General features: G+C 35.8%; 1 protein-coding gene across 1 annotated transcript in view; it reads left to right on the forward strand.

Moving 5' to 3' along the window:
- PTPN12 (protein tyrosine phosphatase non-receptor type 12) overlaps positions 1-15,669 on the forward strand; it is an 80,644-nt gene extending 64,975 nt beyond the window's left edge. The window contains exons 13-18 of the mRNA XM_084897822.1: positions 5,245-6,218; positions 8,821-8,898; positions 9,653-9,720; positions 11,615-11,645; positions 14,140-14,238; positions 14,794-15,669. Coding sequence (XP_084753948.1) covers positions 5,245-6,218; positions 8,821-8,898; positions 9,653-9,720; positions 11,615-11,645; positions 14,140-14,238; positions 14,794-14,855 — 1,312 coding nt within the window. The 3' untranslated portion in view covers positions 14,856-15,669. The remainder of the gene's footprint in view (positions 1-5,244; positions 6,219-8,820; positions 8,899-9,652; positions 9,721-11,614; positions 11,646-14,139; positions 14,239-14,793) is intronic.
- Positions 15,670-16,401: the final 732 nt, after the last annotated feature.

The raw sequence follows: 16,401 nt of genomic DNA on the forward strand, positions 1-16,401 counted from the left end.
GTTTCAGGGGGGATAGCATAGTGGTTAGACAATTATATACTTTTCTATGTGATTCCCTTGATAATTCTAGTACCCACCTAACACCATAAATAGTTATTACTAAGCTCATTTATAACAGTTAAACATATACTTTTGTTTTCTTTCTCTCCCATCTCTTTGAGAGTAGCTGCTAGGTCAGTGGTCAGTTAATGTGATAGTATGTAAAAGATATAGACAGAGTCAGAAACACTAAGTTTCAATTCTTTTTCAGCCACTTATTAGTTTTGAGGGTTTTCAGCTTAAGTATTCTCCTAAGGACTAAATTAAATAAAGTTTGTGGAGTTATGATCAAGTTACTGAATTATTTATATAAGGAAGCACAGTATGAGAAATGTAATAAAACTGAGAATGACTTAAACTGTCTTATCTCAAGCACAATCTGCCCAAACTGATTAATCTTTTCCTCAGAGCAAGTTTTCTTTTACAGAGGATTCACCAATTCTTTCCCCTTAAAAGCTTGATAGAAGTTAACTTATGTTGGGTGAGATGACTAGGGTTGGGTGTTGGCATTGAGTCTTTATACCTTAATAAGATCATTCCTCTTTAAGAAAGAAAAAGATTACAGCTACTCTCAATAACTAAGGCAAAATGTAATAGTTGTTATTGTCTGTAGCATATTTTTCTAAGGAAGATCAAGAAACCTAGATAGATGGGTTTAAGTTTCAGCATTCAAATGCTCAGTATGTTAAATGTGCATTAACAAAACTTATGGTATCTACTGAAATTAGAATTTTAATCTCCAATGGAAGGTAGTCAGTTAAAAACTGTAAATTGTTAGTTCAACTTCTTTCTCCCATATATGGGAGTCCTAAAAGAAACTGTATTGGCTGTAAATTAAATTAAGAAATATTTTGCTACCCTTAATAACTTTTAATTTTTTTTTGAGGTTGAGCCGATTTAGAGGTTTTCAAGCTGTACACTGACATTTGTGATTTATATGGTTATCTACCTCTAACAAATAATTGTAGCCTCTTCTAATTTTGAAGGAAAAAAAATGAATAGAATAGTCAGCCTTTCTCATATATCTTTCTCATATATCTTCTCACAAGTTTGGCTCCTGTTATTCCTTGGTAAAAAAAAGATAAGTAGTAACAGAAAAATGTTCACTCACCTTATATGGGATTTTATTTGGGGATATATGCTCACACATATAGTTTTTTTATGTTATTATTATTGTCTAAAGTTTTCCGTATGTCTCCTTTTTCCCTGATGGACATCCTTCCCCCCACCCCCCCAAGCCATTCACATCCTGGGCAAGTCCCCACCACCCCAGTGTCTGTGTCCATTGGCTGTGCTAATATGCATGCATACAAGTCCTTTGGTTGCTCTCTAACACATAAGTTTTTTATGTGTGACTTTATATTACATGCTAAGGTAAGGTTCTCATACTTTTATTTTTTTAATTCAGGTAGTGAGTCAAATGGCAGAATTTCATTGTGTTCCTTGTGACTTCTAGGTTGAATTGAGTTTTAGAATTATTGTAAACTAGAGGGCTGGTGCACGAAATTCATGCACTTGGTGGTGGGGAGGAGGGTCAACCTCAGCCCGGCCTGCACTTCTCTCAGTCTGGGAGCCATTGGACATCCTTAGTGCTGCCACAGAGGTGGAAAAGGCTCACATCACCACTGCTGCACTCGCCAGCATGAGTCCAGCTTCTGGCAGAGTGGCGCTCTCCCAATGGGAGTGCACTTACCACCAGAGGGCAGCTTCTGTGTTGAGCAGGATCAGGGCAAAACTGGCTCTTTGACATCCCCTGAGAGGTCCCAGATTGCGAGAGGGCACAGGCCAGGCCGTGGGACCCCAGCAGTGCATGATCAGGGCTAGGAAGGGACACAGAGGTTAGTCAGCTGGGGAGGGACCTGGGGAGAGCTCCAGGGCTTGTCTGGCCTGTCTCAATCAGTCCCAATCGACAGGACACCAGCAGCAAGCTAACCTACCAGTCAGAGTGTCTACTCCCTGGTGGTCAGCGCACTCATAGTGAGCGGTTGAGCGCCCTTAGGGTATCATTAGCATATTATGCTTTGAATGTTTGAATGGATGACTGGATGACCGGACACTTAGCATATTAGGCTTTTATTACATAGAATTGTTAACTGAAAATAAAATCACAAGAGCATAAGATGAATTAAAAATTAAAAATGGTATACTTTGTTTTTCAGTATGGCTTCAGTAAGTAAGTTAACTGGTTATTTAGACTACATGTTTGTTGTGTTAGATTTAATCTGTCATGTAATTATGCTTTATGCATACTTAATACCTAAATCATTATAAGAAAAGTAATTTTATAAGTTCCCATAAAATATAAATTTGAAACAGAAGTTATAGTGTTACTCATTTTTAAATGTAGTCAAAGAAATATAAATTTTCTTTATTATAAAGTCCGAACTTCTTACTGTGAAATTCTGGGCCTTCATAGGATAGCTTCATTTTATCTTTTAGCATTATTTTTCAATATTTCTCTGTACTCCATAAGGACCCAAACTGTTGTATTCACTGTTTTATCTTCTTCTGGAACTGGTATAATGCTTAGCTTAGCAAGCAGATTCTGAATATTTTGTTTTATTTTTGAAAAGTGAAAAATGCCTTCCTCAGAACAGGTGAAATCAAGAACAATATAAAAAGAATGATGCAAATTGTATTTCTTCACTGGAATTTTTTTGCTTCAGAATATCTAGTGAAAATACAAATGTTGGTTAGTATGGTGGTAAATCAGAATATAGCATGTTTTTATGTGACTGGGCTTATCATTTTTGTGCACACGAACGTGCTGTAAAGTGTTCTAAGCCTTGTTTCAACCAACCTTAAAATAAGGGAGGATAAGAAAAAAGGCTGTCATAATTATCAATCAAATTTGAGTAGCCACAAATACCACAAAGTACACAAGGAAACTTTTAGAGGTGACGGATATGTTTATTACCTTGATTGAAGTAATAGTATCATGGGTATATAAATATGTTCAAATTCATCATATTATATACATGAAATATGTACAGTTTTTTGTTTATTAGCTATACCTTATTAAAGCAACCTTTTAAAATGTGAGTAGCCAAAAATATATTATTATGTAGATATCAACATCATGCACAGACTGCTTTTTCTAAAAGCATTTCTAATATTATTGGTTATTATTTATCTCTGATCCCTTTCTAAACTTTCTAAAATTATAGTGAAGAAATACAAAAATATGTAAAGATATTTTTTAAAAATAGGAGCAGATATGTCATATGAAATGTTGACAAAATATAGGAAAGTGAGGAGCACATTGACCAATAAAAAGAGACCTAACAGAACAAAGTAAGTTAAAACTTGCTGCCTTATAGGTGGGTAAATGAATAAGAAGCAAGATGATTCTCTTCAAAGAATCCCCTGAGAGGCTCAGAAATTAAAGATCCTACTTAAGGCTCTTGTGTAGGATGGCACTGAAAACAAGAGTACTCGAATGTCTCTATAAGAGTATTTAGAACCCCAGATTCCTTTCATCAAATTGAACAGACCGATGACTGCTTCTCACATCCTGGGCACACACAGCAGGAGGGATTTACTCTGGAGTGGCTGAACCAGGGAATCTAGATTCAAGGACATCAGGTCCCATTGATGATGGGGTTGTGCGTCTTACTGAAAACAGGAATCTGCATGCTGAGTAATGAGATCCTCCAACTCCCTTGCTCTTACCCTTTATTTGGCTCCCAGAATATTGGTAGCTGCTTCTGGTGTTGACTGTATCTCTCGAAAAACTACCAGCCCAAGAGAAGAAAAGTACCATCGTTGATGATTATGGCCTACCATTATGCAGTGACACGATCACTAAGCCTCAAGCCCTCCCCCCTTCATTCTACATACACATCTTCCAGTCATTTGTAATATTTCTCTTTTTTTTTTTTTCAGGTGGAATTTAATAGATTAAAATTTTTATGTATACCCCTCCCCCCAGTTAGTTTATATTCAACATCATTCTGCATTAGCCTCAGATGCATAGTGGTTAGACAGTGATGCACTTTATAGAGTGAACCAAAGCAGGGAAGATCAGACCTTTGATCCCTTAACTTGAAAGACAGCCCCAAATAAGCAAAAAAAGGGGAAGACAATACATAATAGAAGAAAGATGGGTTGGGGGGTGGGGGTGGTATTTGTACATTTTTTTCATTCATTAGAAAATAATGATACCATGAAACTGATGGTAAAAGATAAACTATTGGAATTGCAAAAAATTTAAATGAAACAGAGGCTGGAAGAGAATAAGGAAGTCTTCCATGAATATGAATGAATACAGAGATAGAAAATCAGCCAGGCCGGTGTGGCTTAGTGGTTGAGCATCAGCTCATGAACCAAGAGGTTTCTCATTTGATTCCCAGTCAGGGCACCTGCCCAGGTTGCAGGCTCCATCTCCAGTAGCAATCTCCAATAGTAGGAGGCGACTGATTGATGATGCTTCTCATAGATTTTGCTGTCTCTGTCCCTCTCCCTTTCTCCCTCCCCAAAAGTCAACAAAAAAAAAAATTTTTTTTTTAATTGGAGAGAGAAGATAAATTAGAGAATCAAACCAGGAGGTCTGTCAAAAAATTAAGTGCACATTTAAAGGAATAGGAATCAAAATTATAAAATACTGAGAGAAAATTATTTCTAATCCAGAATTATATACCTTTTCAAAAAAAAAATCAATACCTTGAAAATATAATACTTAAATATGCCTCTTAAATATAGTTCTTGAGAAGCAAATATAGAAGGCTATAACCCTCCAAAATTAGGGAATATACCCAGAATAAGGAAGGTGGGACCTGGGAAACAGGAGAGAACCTCAGCTCTGTGGTAGCCTCGGGAGGCAGGAGCCCACACTAGAGCAGGAGGCCCAGTTTCTAAGAAGGATGCCTAGGTGAGAGAGGTGTACAGATCTGCAGGAAAGTTAGAAGGCTGAGTTACTGATGATACATAGAAAACCAAGCCATCAGAAACCCAAGTCATTTAGTAGGGGAAAACAAGAGCTTATATAAGAAGAGATATAAAATCATGGTATAATTGTATGCATGTATTACCTTGTTAAACATTAAGTTTTCTTAGTTTGACAAATTATGCTTTTTTGTTCATACAAATTATAGACTCTACTGACTTTTAATATTATAGATTTAACTTCATAATTGTTACCTATCAACTTATTTTACAAAGGACGAACATTCTTACAATAGCCTTTTTATTCATGCTTGTTTTCAGTTGCCTCGTAGAAGGGGATGCTAAGGAAGAAATACTGCAGCCACCAGAGCCTCACCCAGTGCCACCCATTTTGACACCTTCTCCTCCTTCAGCTTTTCCAACAGTCACTACTGTGTGGCAGGACAATGACAGATACCACCCGAAGCCCGTGTTGCACGTGGTTTCATCAGAACAACATTCAACAGACCTCAACAGAAATTATAATAAATCAGCAGAACTTCCAGGGAAAAATGAACCAATTGAACAAATAGATAAAAAATTGGAGCGAAATTTAAGTTTTGAAATTAAGAAGGTCCCTCTCCAAGAGGGGCCAAAAAGTTTTGATGGGAACACACTCTTGAATAGGGGACATGCAATTAAAATTAAATCAGCTTCACCTTGTATAGCTGATAAAATCTCTAAGTCGCAGGAATTGAGTTCAGGGGATCCGAAAGTTGATGATATTTCTCAGAATTCTTGTGTGGACTGCAGTGGAACACTGTCAAATAAAGCTCCAGTTATCCCACCGGAAGAATTACAGAAGAATTCAGACATACCTCCAAGGCCAGACTGCTTGCCTCTTGATGAAGAAGGACATGTAACATGGTCATGTCATGGACCTGAAAATACCTTGCCCAAGCCCGATTCATCTGAAGCAATATCCTCAGATACCCACTGTCAAACAATGAAAACCGTGAGTGTAACACCCAGCCCCACAAAACAAGGCGAAACCCATGATCTTGTGGATCATCATAGCAGTTCCCCTCTATTCAGAGCACCCCTCAGTTTTACTAATCCTCTTCACTCGGATGACTCGGACTCAGATGAAAGGAACTGTGACAGCGCTGTGTCCAAGAATAAAACTAATATTTCAACAGCAAGTGCCACAGTTTCTGCTTCCACTAGTTCTGAAAGTATATCTACAAGGAAAGTATTGCCAATGTCCATTGCTAGGCATGATATAGCAGGAACAATACATTCAGGTGCTGAAAAAGGTAATAATAGTATTTAACACTTAAATATTTTTACTATCTGCCAGTCACTGTGCTAAGCACTTTAGCTGTATTACTAATTCATTATGTTTTATTTCACACTTGACTCTAAAACAGCAAAATTTTATTATTTCAGACAAATTTTTTTAAAGTAAGTTTTTATTATCTTAATCACATTGCATTACTGGATTTTGTGTTTTCAAAATGTTTCAATTGTAACTGAAAATTTTTTTCTGTATTATAGCTTTTAGTATTTTACATGAGTCAAAAAATCTGTTTAATAGAAATTATTTAAGACAAATAATTGCTTGAAATAACAGTGGTACAAATATTGTAGAATGGCTTGATTGGCCACTTAATTCCACTCATGTCTATAATAAATACTTGTTATCTTCTTATGCTCTTTTGACTACAAAAAGTTTTAAACCTTTCTTCATAAGTTCTTGAAAAAGAAACTGCTTTCAATCCTGAGTTTAACACAAGAAGCAGTATTGCAGCTACTCAGCGGACTGGGAATTTTAATCCTTTCAGTAGTGAGTGGGATATATCTATATTTAGTCATCACTGCTCTTATTTAATGAAGCAGCCTTATTATTTCAACATAATGCATGTACTCAGTTCCCAATATGTATTATTGGTTCTTGAAACAATTTGATCTGCTAAAAATAATCTTAAACATACCAAAAAGTTGAGAGCAAATGTATAAACATGGAAGCTATTTACTGATAGATTATCAGTGGTCATTTACTTGTCAGTAAACTTTTATAATGACACATACAGGCATATTTATAATGTGCTGGCATAAAAGGTACTGTGAACCTGAAAGATCATTTCCCTTTTCTATTTCTGACCCAACAAGTACCACCTTTGTTGTAACTATTTTCTCCAACTGAGACATACTGTATTTTTTTTTTTTTTTTACCTTGAGAATGTAATCTGGTATTATAGATGAGACTCTAAGCTAGTTTCCTTAACTTTAGGATTCTCTATATTCTTGCTTCTTCTGTGTTTTATTTGAAGGATCTTCAGGAGATAATGGTTACCACAATAAATATTACTTTACCAGTTGGCCATCATTTCAATTTGTTGATATATTTTTCTCCCTCAATTTCAGAGTTTGAAATATAACTACCTTGCTCTAGCTGGTTTGGCTAAGTGGATAGAGCATCAGCCTGCGGATCCCAGAGTCCCAGGTTCGATTCTGGTCAAGGACACATGCCTGGATTGCAGGCTGGGTCCATTGTGCAGGAGGCAGCCAATCAATGATTCTTTTTCATCATTGATGTTTCTATGTCTCTCTCTCTCCCTCTCTGAAATAAATAAAAATATAAAAAAAATTAAAAAGAAATATAACTATCAAGTTGTAGCTACTTTAAAAAAAGTGTAGGTAAGAAATTTTCATTTGGAGTTTTTTTTTCTCTTTTTTTTCTTTTGGCATATCAGGCATGTGTCTTGGGCCTATGAATTTTTTCTTTTAACAACTACTAGAAATAGAATTTGTGAGGACAGGAAGAATGCATGATGTGATATGCTCGTTAAACTTACTGCCACGTGTCCAGTCTTTTGGTGATAACAGGAGTCCCTTTAAAATACTGTACAGGATAGTTGAAAGCACTCTATTGTTTAGCAGCTCACTTCTGCTTTATTTTGTTTGTATTTCAAAGCAAAGATAGCTGTAAATGTGATTTCAGGTTTCTTTTCACCCTTATCTAGCTATGCTATATTAGTTTGTATTAACTGAAGATTTTTCTGTGCAAGTATTCTGTGCCGTAACATAATATAAGCAGTCCTTTTTTCTTCTTATAGTTGATTGATTTTTAGAGAGAGGAAGGGAGAGAGGAAAAAACATCGATGTGAAAGTGAAACATCTAATGGCTGCCTTCTGAATTGCCCCCAGGAGATTGAACCCACAACCCAGGCATATGCCCTTGACTGGGAATTAAACCAGCAACCGCCTGCTGCACAGAATATTGAACCAACTAGCCACACTGGCCAGGGCAGTCCTGTTTTTAATGTTATTATTTACCTTGTAGTTGAAACATTGGCTCAAGAAGTAGTTTTTCGTTTGTTTTAGAACTTGTTAGGGAATTAAAGAGAATAATTTTGTTTTGATACCTAAAACAATCTTTGGCGTAAGTTACCACCTGACAAAAAACCCTGGTTATGAATTCTGATTTTAAAACTGATTTTGGTATCCTGAAAGATTTCTGAAACTTGACTACACTAGGCTTCCCCACACAATGTCTGATTTGCAAAAGCCTTTGTAAAGTATGCTGTCTTTGGTTGAATAATCTCTAAAACAAGTTTATAATATAGAAAATTCAACCCAGAGACTCAGGGAGGAACATGTAGTTGAGAAGAAAGGGCCACAGTTATTTAAAAAAAAAAAAAAGCTTTAAGGGTGAGGGCTGTCATAATTCTTGACAATAATTAAAGTGGTAATAATGTCTTATTTTTCACATTTAAAAACTGGTTCTCTTAGATACTTGAGGTAGTGAGTTTTAGAATGTCACGAAAGATCTCTTTGTTTAGATAAGTTCATTTTTAATGAGTCAACACTTTAAACAAGTTCATAATTTGTCTAAATCTTATGTATTTAATATAGATGTTGATGTTAGTGAAGATTTACCTCCTCCTCTCCCTGAAAGAACTCCTGAATCTTTTGTATTAGCAAGTGAACATAGTGAGTATCTTCTGGTTTTATTAAAATTCTTCATACTCTGCTTTAAACTCTGGGAAACATGGCTGATTTTAATCTAGTTGCTACTGAACTACATAATTAAATTAAAAAAACAGGGTTGAATTGATAATGACAACTGTTTTTAATTCCTTGTATGAAAAATACAATTTGGTATCTTTTCATTCATTATGAAAAGACATTGGTTGGTTCGCTGGTGCCAGTTCGGGTATAAACATTAAATTGTGTTGTAGGCGAATATCACTCAGTTGGTGTTGGGGGACACTTTAGGCTACAAGAGTTACCAGTGAGAACTGGGAAAAGTTCATATTTCAAAGCACTTCCTGTATTTTTCTTCCTTCCCCTCCAGAAAGAGTATAGAAACAGCTTTATTCTTATATTCACAGAATTGCTCACTATTCTTTATCTGAATTACATTTAAAATTAACATTTAATTTTAACTGATTTTAAGAATGTTAAAAACAGTGAAGCCATATACTTCAATAATATTAAATCTAAGTTTGCCAAATTTTTAGATTATAGTGAGCTTATAATAAACTCTGATGTACTCCTTAAAATTATTTTAATTATATTTTAAGGAGGGAAACTTAAAGAAATATTCTTAAATTGATAGAAACAAATTTTTTTATGAAAGTGATAGTTTCTAAAAATCTATAGAATATTTTTATATATTACCTAATGCAAGACATTTCAAGAAGTAAAGATGTTAATTTTAATTGTAAGATTTTATTTTTCTCAGATACACCTGTAAGATCTGAATGGAGTGAACTTCAAAGTCGGGAAGAATCTGAACAAAAAAAATCTGAAGTGAGTCCTTTTGGTATTAATTCAGCAAGAGTTCAATATTTTTGCTGTTTTGTTTATTTTTTTAGTGTGTGCTCTTTTTATTTTCTTTTTAAATATTTTTTTTTTATTGTTGATAGTATTACCCCCTCCCTTTAGCCCCCTCCTCCCAGTTCCTCCCTCCCCTCCCTCACCCCCCAGGTCTTCACTACCCTATTATTGCCTGTGTCCTTGGACTATGCATATTAGTTTATAAATTTTTTGGTTTACTTAGTCTCTTCCTCCCAACCCCACATCAAGGTATGTCAGTCTGTTCCATGCCTCCATATTATTAGTTTATAATAACTATAGCTTAAGACTATTAAATAAAATTTTTAACAGCATTTCTTGTGCAAAGATTTCAGATGAAATGTGAGATCTGGAGTTTTTACAAGGGCAACATGGCTACATATTACTGTCTCATCACTTCAGAGTGTTATTTTCCCAAGCTACTTTTGAAATTCATAAATTGTGCCATGTTCCAAATCATTCTGGAGGTATAAATGGAACTGCAGTTAATATTTTCAGGGTCCTAATACTTTTCTAGACTTTTTTCCTTCCATTATAAGAGTAGGTATGAGGTTTCTTTTCACATTCAGGGAATGTATTGGTAGCTAAATATCTTAGCTGTGGAAAAATGTGGGTTTTTTTGTCACCATTAATGTTTTCCTATTTCTCCTATATTTTAATATCACTGAAATTAGGGTAAATCTTACAATTGGTTAAAAACCACTGATACACTTTGTCACGTAAAATAGTGGTAACACTGTAAGAATGATGGTTTGTCTTACAATCCATGGTATCTTGGCAAACTGCAGAAGTGTGTATATTCGTTTGTGTAATAGATCCTGCATTTTCAGTTTTCATCTAGAAGGAAAAAGGAATTTCCCTATCTTTTACTCCCAATATAAAGTACCACATATTTAAAAATGTTAAGCCTACGAACAACATAAGCTGATGAACAAAAATAGATCCAAAGGAAAAAATATTTTAGAATATAATAGAAGTAATCCTGTTATTTGCAGATTTATTTATTTATTTATTTAATATATTTTTTTATTGATTTTGTACAGAGAGGAAGAGAGAGGAATAGAAAGTTAGAAACATCGATGAGAGAGAGTCATCGATCAGCTGCCTCTTGCACACCCCTTCCTAGGGATATGCCCACAACCAAGGTACATGCCCTTGACCGGAATCGAACCCTGGACCTTTCAGTCCCCAAGCTGACGCTCTATCCATTGAGCCAAACCGGTTTCGGCTATTTGCAGATTTTTAATATTTCCTACAACTTTAGTGATAATGTACTATGCTAGTACAGTTTTGGTAATATACATAAAATCATTTTCTTCTTGAAATATTGCTGTTTATTGCATGTAACATTTAAAATTGTTTTTTGTGGTTTTTAAAAAATATATTTTTACTGATTTCAGAGAGTAAGGGAGAGGGAGAGAGATAGAAACATCGATGAGAAAGAACCATGGATCGGCTACCTCCTGTACACCTAGTGGGGATGGAGCCCGTGACCCACGCATGTGCCCTTGACAGAATTGAACCCTCGAGGACCCTTTGGTCTGCAGGCCAACGCTCTATCCACTGAGCCAATCCAGCCAGGGCTAAAATAGTTTTTCTTGTTATTAATGTTTATTGCATGTAACATTATACTTAAGATGGTTTTTCTTGAAATATTAATGTATTGCTTGTAACATTATTTTTTTTTTTTTAAATGAATAAAGTTAGTTTATTGGGGAGGGGGGGTGTTAAGACTAATCAAAAACAACATTGTTTTCCTTTGACACTGATAAAGCTTAATTTCTTGGGATGGATACTTAGATTTTTTTTTATATTTGTTTGTAAAGTTATTAAATGTCATCCTTAACAGGGCTTGATAACCTCTGGAAGTGAAAAATGTGGTAAGTTAGACTTTGTTCCTTTTTGCTATAGATTATATAGGTTAATTTTCATAAAATAGCATGTCTTGTGGCATATGCTATTTGGTTATTTCTATATGTGAAAATATGTAGGACACCTAAAACCAGAATTATGTGGTATAATTCTTCCAATTTAATTACTATTCCAGGGATTATTATTGATCTGGAAAATAACAGCATTTATTATTAATAGTTATAGGCTCATAGGAAAGAAACTATTTTAATGTATTTCCCAGTGTATTATTTCCAGTTGGCTATAAAACCACTTAGAATCCACATTTAAATGGGCAATGATCTACATTTAAATAAATGCCCCATAATTAATCTATGTGATTGAATTGGGCCCCTAAAAATAGATTGCTTTGGAAATCTTTTAGGACTGAATACATTTGTGAAGACCATAAGATTTTGTAGCTCAACTGAGTGTTATAATGCCAAGTTAAAAATTTTTCCTACCACATTACTTTTTACTATCTTGATAAATAGGTCAAGTTACTGTTAATTCTTATAAATCAGTAACATAGAGCAGCTCATCAAACATCCTAGTCTATGTAATTCCCTCAATTCATCTATCATTTCTGCCTTAATCCTCCATTCTGCTTCAGCTTCTCTCACTGATGTTTGCCTAATGGGGTTCCAAATCAGCTATTACTCTATCTTCTTTACTGAGGCAACATCCTATCTAATAATAGAGCAATATGCAAATTAACCATCACTCCTCGACAATATGGCAGCCCCCCATAGTCACAGGATATGCTCCCAGTCATAGCTCCCAGTTCCCTCAGTTCCGTTGCTGGAGTATCCAGCCTGTCCACAGGAGCAGTGAGGCTGGATCTGCCTCCAGACATGGCAGTCAGAGCCTGGACAGCAGGGTGATGGCAAGGGAAGCCCCAGGCCCAGGCCCGGCAGTCAGAGCCCAGACAGCAGGGCATGGGGGCTTCCTTAGCAAGGTGGCAGCGGGAACACCCTCAGGCCCCCAGACAGAGCCAGGACAGCAGGGCATGAGGGCTTCCTTAGTGTGTCGGTGTAGGCAAAGCCCCCAGGCCTGGCGGATACAACATTGAGGGCATTGGGGCTTCCTTCACATGGCGGAGGCAGGCAGAGAGCAGGGAATGGGGGCTTCATCTCCATGGCTGCAGCAAACCTCCAGGCCTGCAGAGAACCATGGGGAGTGGGCCTAAGCCATCAGTAGGACATCCCGAAAGCTCCTGGATTGTAGAGGGTTCAGGTTGGACTGAGGGACCCCTGTGCACTAATTTCATGCACCAGGCCTCTAGTTTTTTCAAATATATTTTATTGATTTTTCACAGAGAGGAAGGGAGAGGGATAGATAGCTAGAAACATCGATGAGAGAGAATCATCGACCAGCTGCCTCTTGCACACCCCGTACCAGGGATGTGCCCGCAACCAATGTACATGCCCTTGACTGGAATCGAACCCGGGACCTTTTGGTCCGCAGACCGATGCTCTATCCACTGAGCCAAACCAGTTTCGACCAGGCCTCTAGTTTTATTATAAAACTTATCACACTACTATAATAATTAATGAACTTTTCTGCCTCTTCTAATCGACCAGGGATTGGCAAATTACCACACAGGCATAATCCTGCCATTGGCTTCTTTTCTTGTTCTGCCCTTGATCTAAACTAGTGATTTTTACATTTTGAAAGAGTTGCTTAAAAACAAAAAAACAAAAATCAGTGAAGAATATGTGACAGGATTGTATTGGCTTGCAAAGCCTAAAATACTTATTCTATAGCCTTTTACAGAAAAAGTTTACTGACCCCCTATCTGGACCCTAAGCACCGAAGGACAAGGATCATAAAGTTGAAGATCATTGCAAGTGTGACTGGAATGATGCAGGGATGGTATCTAGATTGGATAGAGAAGGGAAAGAAACCGAGAAGGAGTTAACATATATTAAAAGGTCATTTGACTTATACTCCAAGTTTCCAGAAAAGTTTCTTAACAGAGGTATAGGGATATGATAAAGGTTGTGAAAGAATGGATGAATCATAGCAGCTAATTCCTTTTGTTAACTAATCTTACACATTAATAATTAAGTAATTAAACTAAAATTTAAGTAATGTAAAACTTATAGGAGCAGACAGAAAGTTCATTGATTTACACATAAAAAGCATTTCAGTTGCAATTATTAGCACACAGTATAACTAATTTAAGGAAATACAATATGCCATGATTCAGGTTTATTCAAGTCAGAGCAAAGTTTAAGCTTCACGTTGCAGAAGTTCTCACTGCAGATTTCTAGGTTCCTAAAGAACACTTAGTATGATTTCTTGTGCTCACTACCTCATCATTTATATTTATTTGAGCCTCTAAAATCATGATGTCCCCAAGAGAAAACTTACTCTTTAACTTAATTTTTCAAAGTAAACAATTAGAAAATTCTACATAGGATAGGATGCTTCAAATAATGGTGATTAACATAGCTCTATTTTGCATTTTATTTCATCCAGCAGGAGGTATTCACTCAGAGACTTGTATAGAATGTCCACCTACGTCGAGTAACAAGAAAGATCCAATACCAGAAAGTCCAACAAAAGCCACAGATATTGGTAATTTTATTTATTTATTTATTTAAAATATATTTTATTGATTTTTTTTACAGAGAGGAAGGGAGAGGGATAGAGAATAAGAAACTTCTATGAGAGAGAATCATCGATCAGCTGCCTCTTGCACACCCCCTACTGGGGATGTGCCTGCAACCATGGTACATGCCCTTGACCGGAATCGAACCTGGGACCCTTGAGTCCACAAGCTGATGTTCTGTCCACTGAGCCAAACCAGTCTTGGTGATATTGGTAATTATAGAACTTGAATTATGTCATTAATGCTGGCAAAGAATGAGAAAAAAATCATTTGCCATCATTGCAGGATGTCCTTACGGCAAAGTTTATCAAACATAGTGCTATGATTTATTCAGTTTCTTAAATGAACTAACTACCAAAACAAGTTGGAAGTCGATTTTGTGTTTAGAGTTATGCTTAGTTTAAATTCTTAATTCCCACGTGGAAATTTATTTGTTCAAGAAGATAAGAATGTTTGACATGGTTTATACAGTATAAAAATATTTCTGAACACTGACAATTATTGTGATGTTTTGATTATAGGTTTTGGTAATCGCTGTGGAAAACCCAAAGGACCAAGAGGTCCACCTTCAGAATGGACATGATTCAGGGAGCCAAAAACCACTTTAAATTATACTGGAAAATTCAAGTGCCACTGAAAGCCAGATTTATAGTATTCCTTCTTTAAAATGTGGGACTAACCGCAGTGTAGATTGTGACCTCTGCATTTTTTGCCAGGACCATCTACCTGCCTTACTACACTTAGGAAGAAGTATTACATATGGTGTTTTGTTTTTTGTTGTGTTTTTTGTTTGTTTTGTTAACTTCAAGTATTATTGCCTTAATGTCTCTTAACCCTGTTACACGCTGCTTGTAGACCTGTTAATATAGTAATACTTTTATTATAAATTGAGTTTAAGGACTACTCTTTTGCTAATGTTTTATCATGTATGCATTATTTTGTATATGTACAGGGCAAGTAGGTATATAATTTGATAAAGTTGCAGTCATAAAATATTATTAACAGAAGATGTAAAATTTCTGCATGGTCTAAATCTTTGTGTACTTTATTTGTAAATTATTTGCCCTGAAGTTTTAGAAAATAGTTTCTGAATTTTAAAGTTGCTGGATTCATGCAGCCAGCATTGCAGGTTATCAGAAATCAAAGATTGTAATAATACATTTTGTAAATTGTAAGCAAAAAGTTATTTTTATATTATATACTGTCTAATTGTCCATCCTAATTGTTCTTGTTTTCATCTAGTCATGGAGATTCAGTAAGTGCCTTGGAACAATATTGAATTCTCTTAGCTTGTGTGTGTTACTTTAATATTTGAACTCAACTGGGATTAGAAGACTATCAAACTACATGTATGTTTCAGGATATTTGACCTGCCATTAAAAATCAATTTTACAGTGCTTACTTGTCTTGGTTTTTCATTCCTCATTCCGAGGAAATTAGACTTAATATCTGCTGGTTCAGTCTTACCTATTAATCTTTTAATTAAACAGGAGGGAGAATCTGCAAACACATGGCTTTGCAATTGTAATACTTACAATAATTTTAATACTTATCCTTGAATCAGCGCTAGGCATTACTGCTTACTAAGATCCTAGTAAAACACCAAACCATTTGTGAGGTTAGGAAAGGGAAACTTTTTTGGGGGGGTTTCTTTCATATTCCTAGACCACAGTTCTCATTCATAAGTACCAACTTTGAATTGTGACATCATGGATGAAAATTAGTATACATCAGTCCTGGCTAGGTGGCTCAGTTGGCTGGAACATCAACTCATACACCAAAAGGTTGTGGGTCAGGGCACACATTTACCGATTTGACCCCTAATTGGGGTATGTATGTGAAGCAACTGACCTCTCTTTTTCACTCTCTCTAAAAAAGAATCAATGGAAAAATATCCTTGGATGAGGATTAAAAAAAAAGGTGCAAAGTAGATCTAGTTTTGAATATAAACTGTGCTCAACAGATTTGCAGTAGTTTCCTCTGCTATTTATTTGTCTTTAAGTTGCACAAATCTTACAAGATGTAAATGACCAATACTTAGATGGTAAACAATTTAAACAGTTGGCAAGTAGCTATGCTTGGTTAATTCAAAGAGACATGTCTGTTCTAAACTATAACAAATCTGGGCT

Source organism: Pipistrellus hanaki (genome assembly GCF_964339955.1).
Source record: "Pipistrellus hanaki genome assembly, chromosome: 10".
NCBI classification, from domain to species: Eukaryota; Metazoa; Chordata; class Mammalia; order Chiroptera; family Vespertilionidae; genus Pipistrellus; species Pipistrellus hanaki.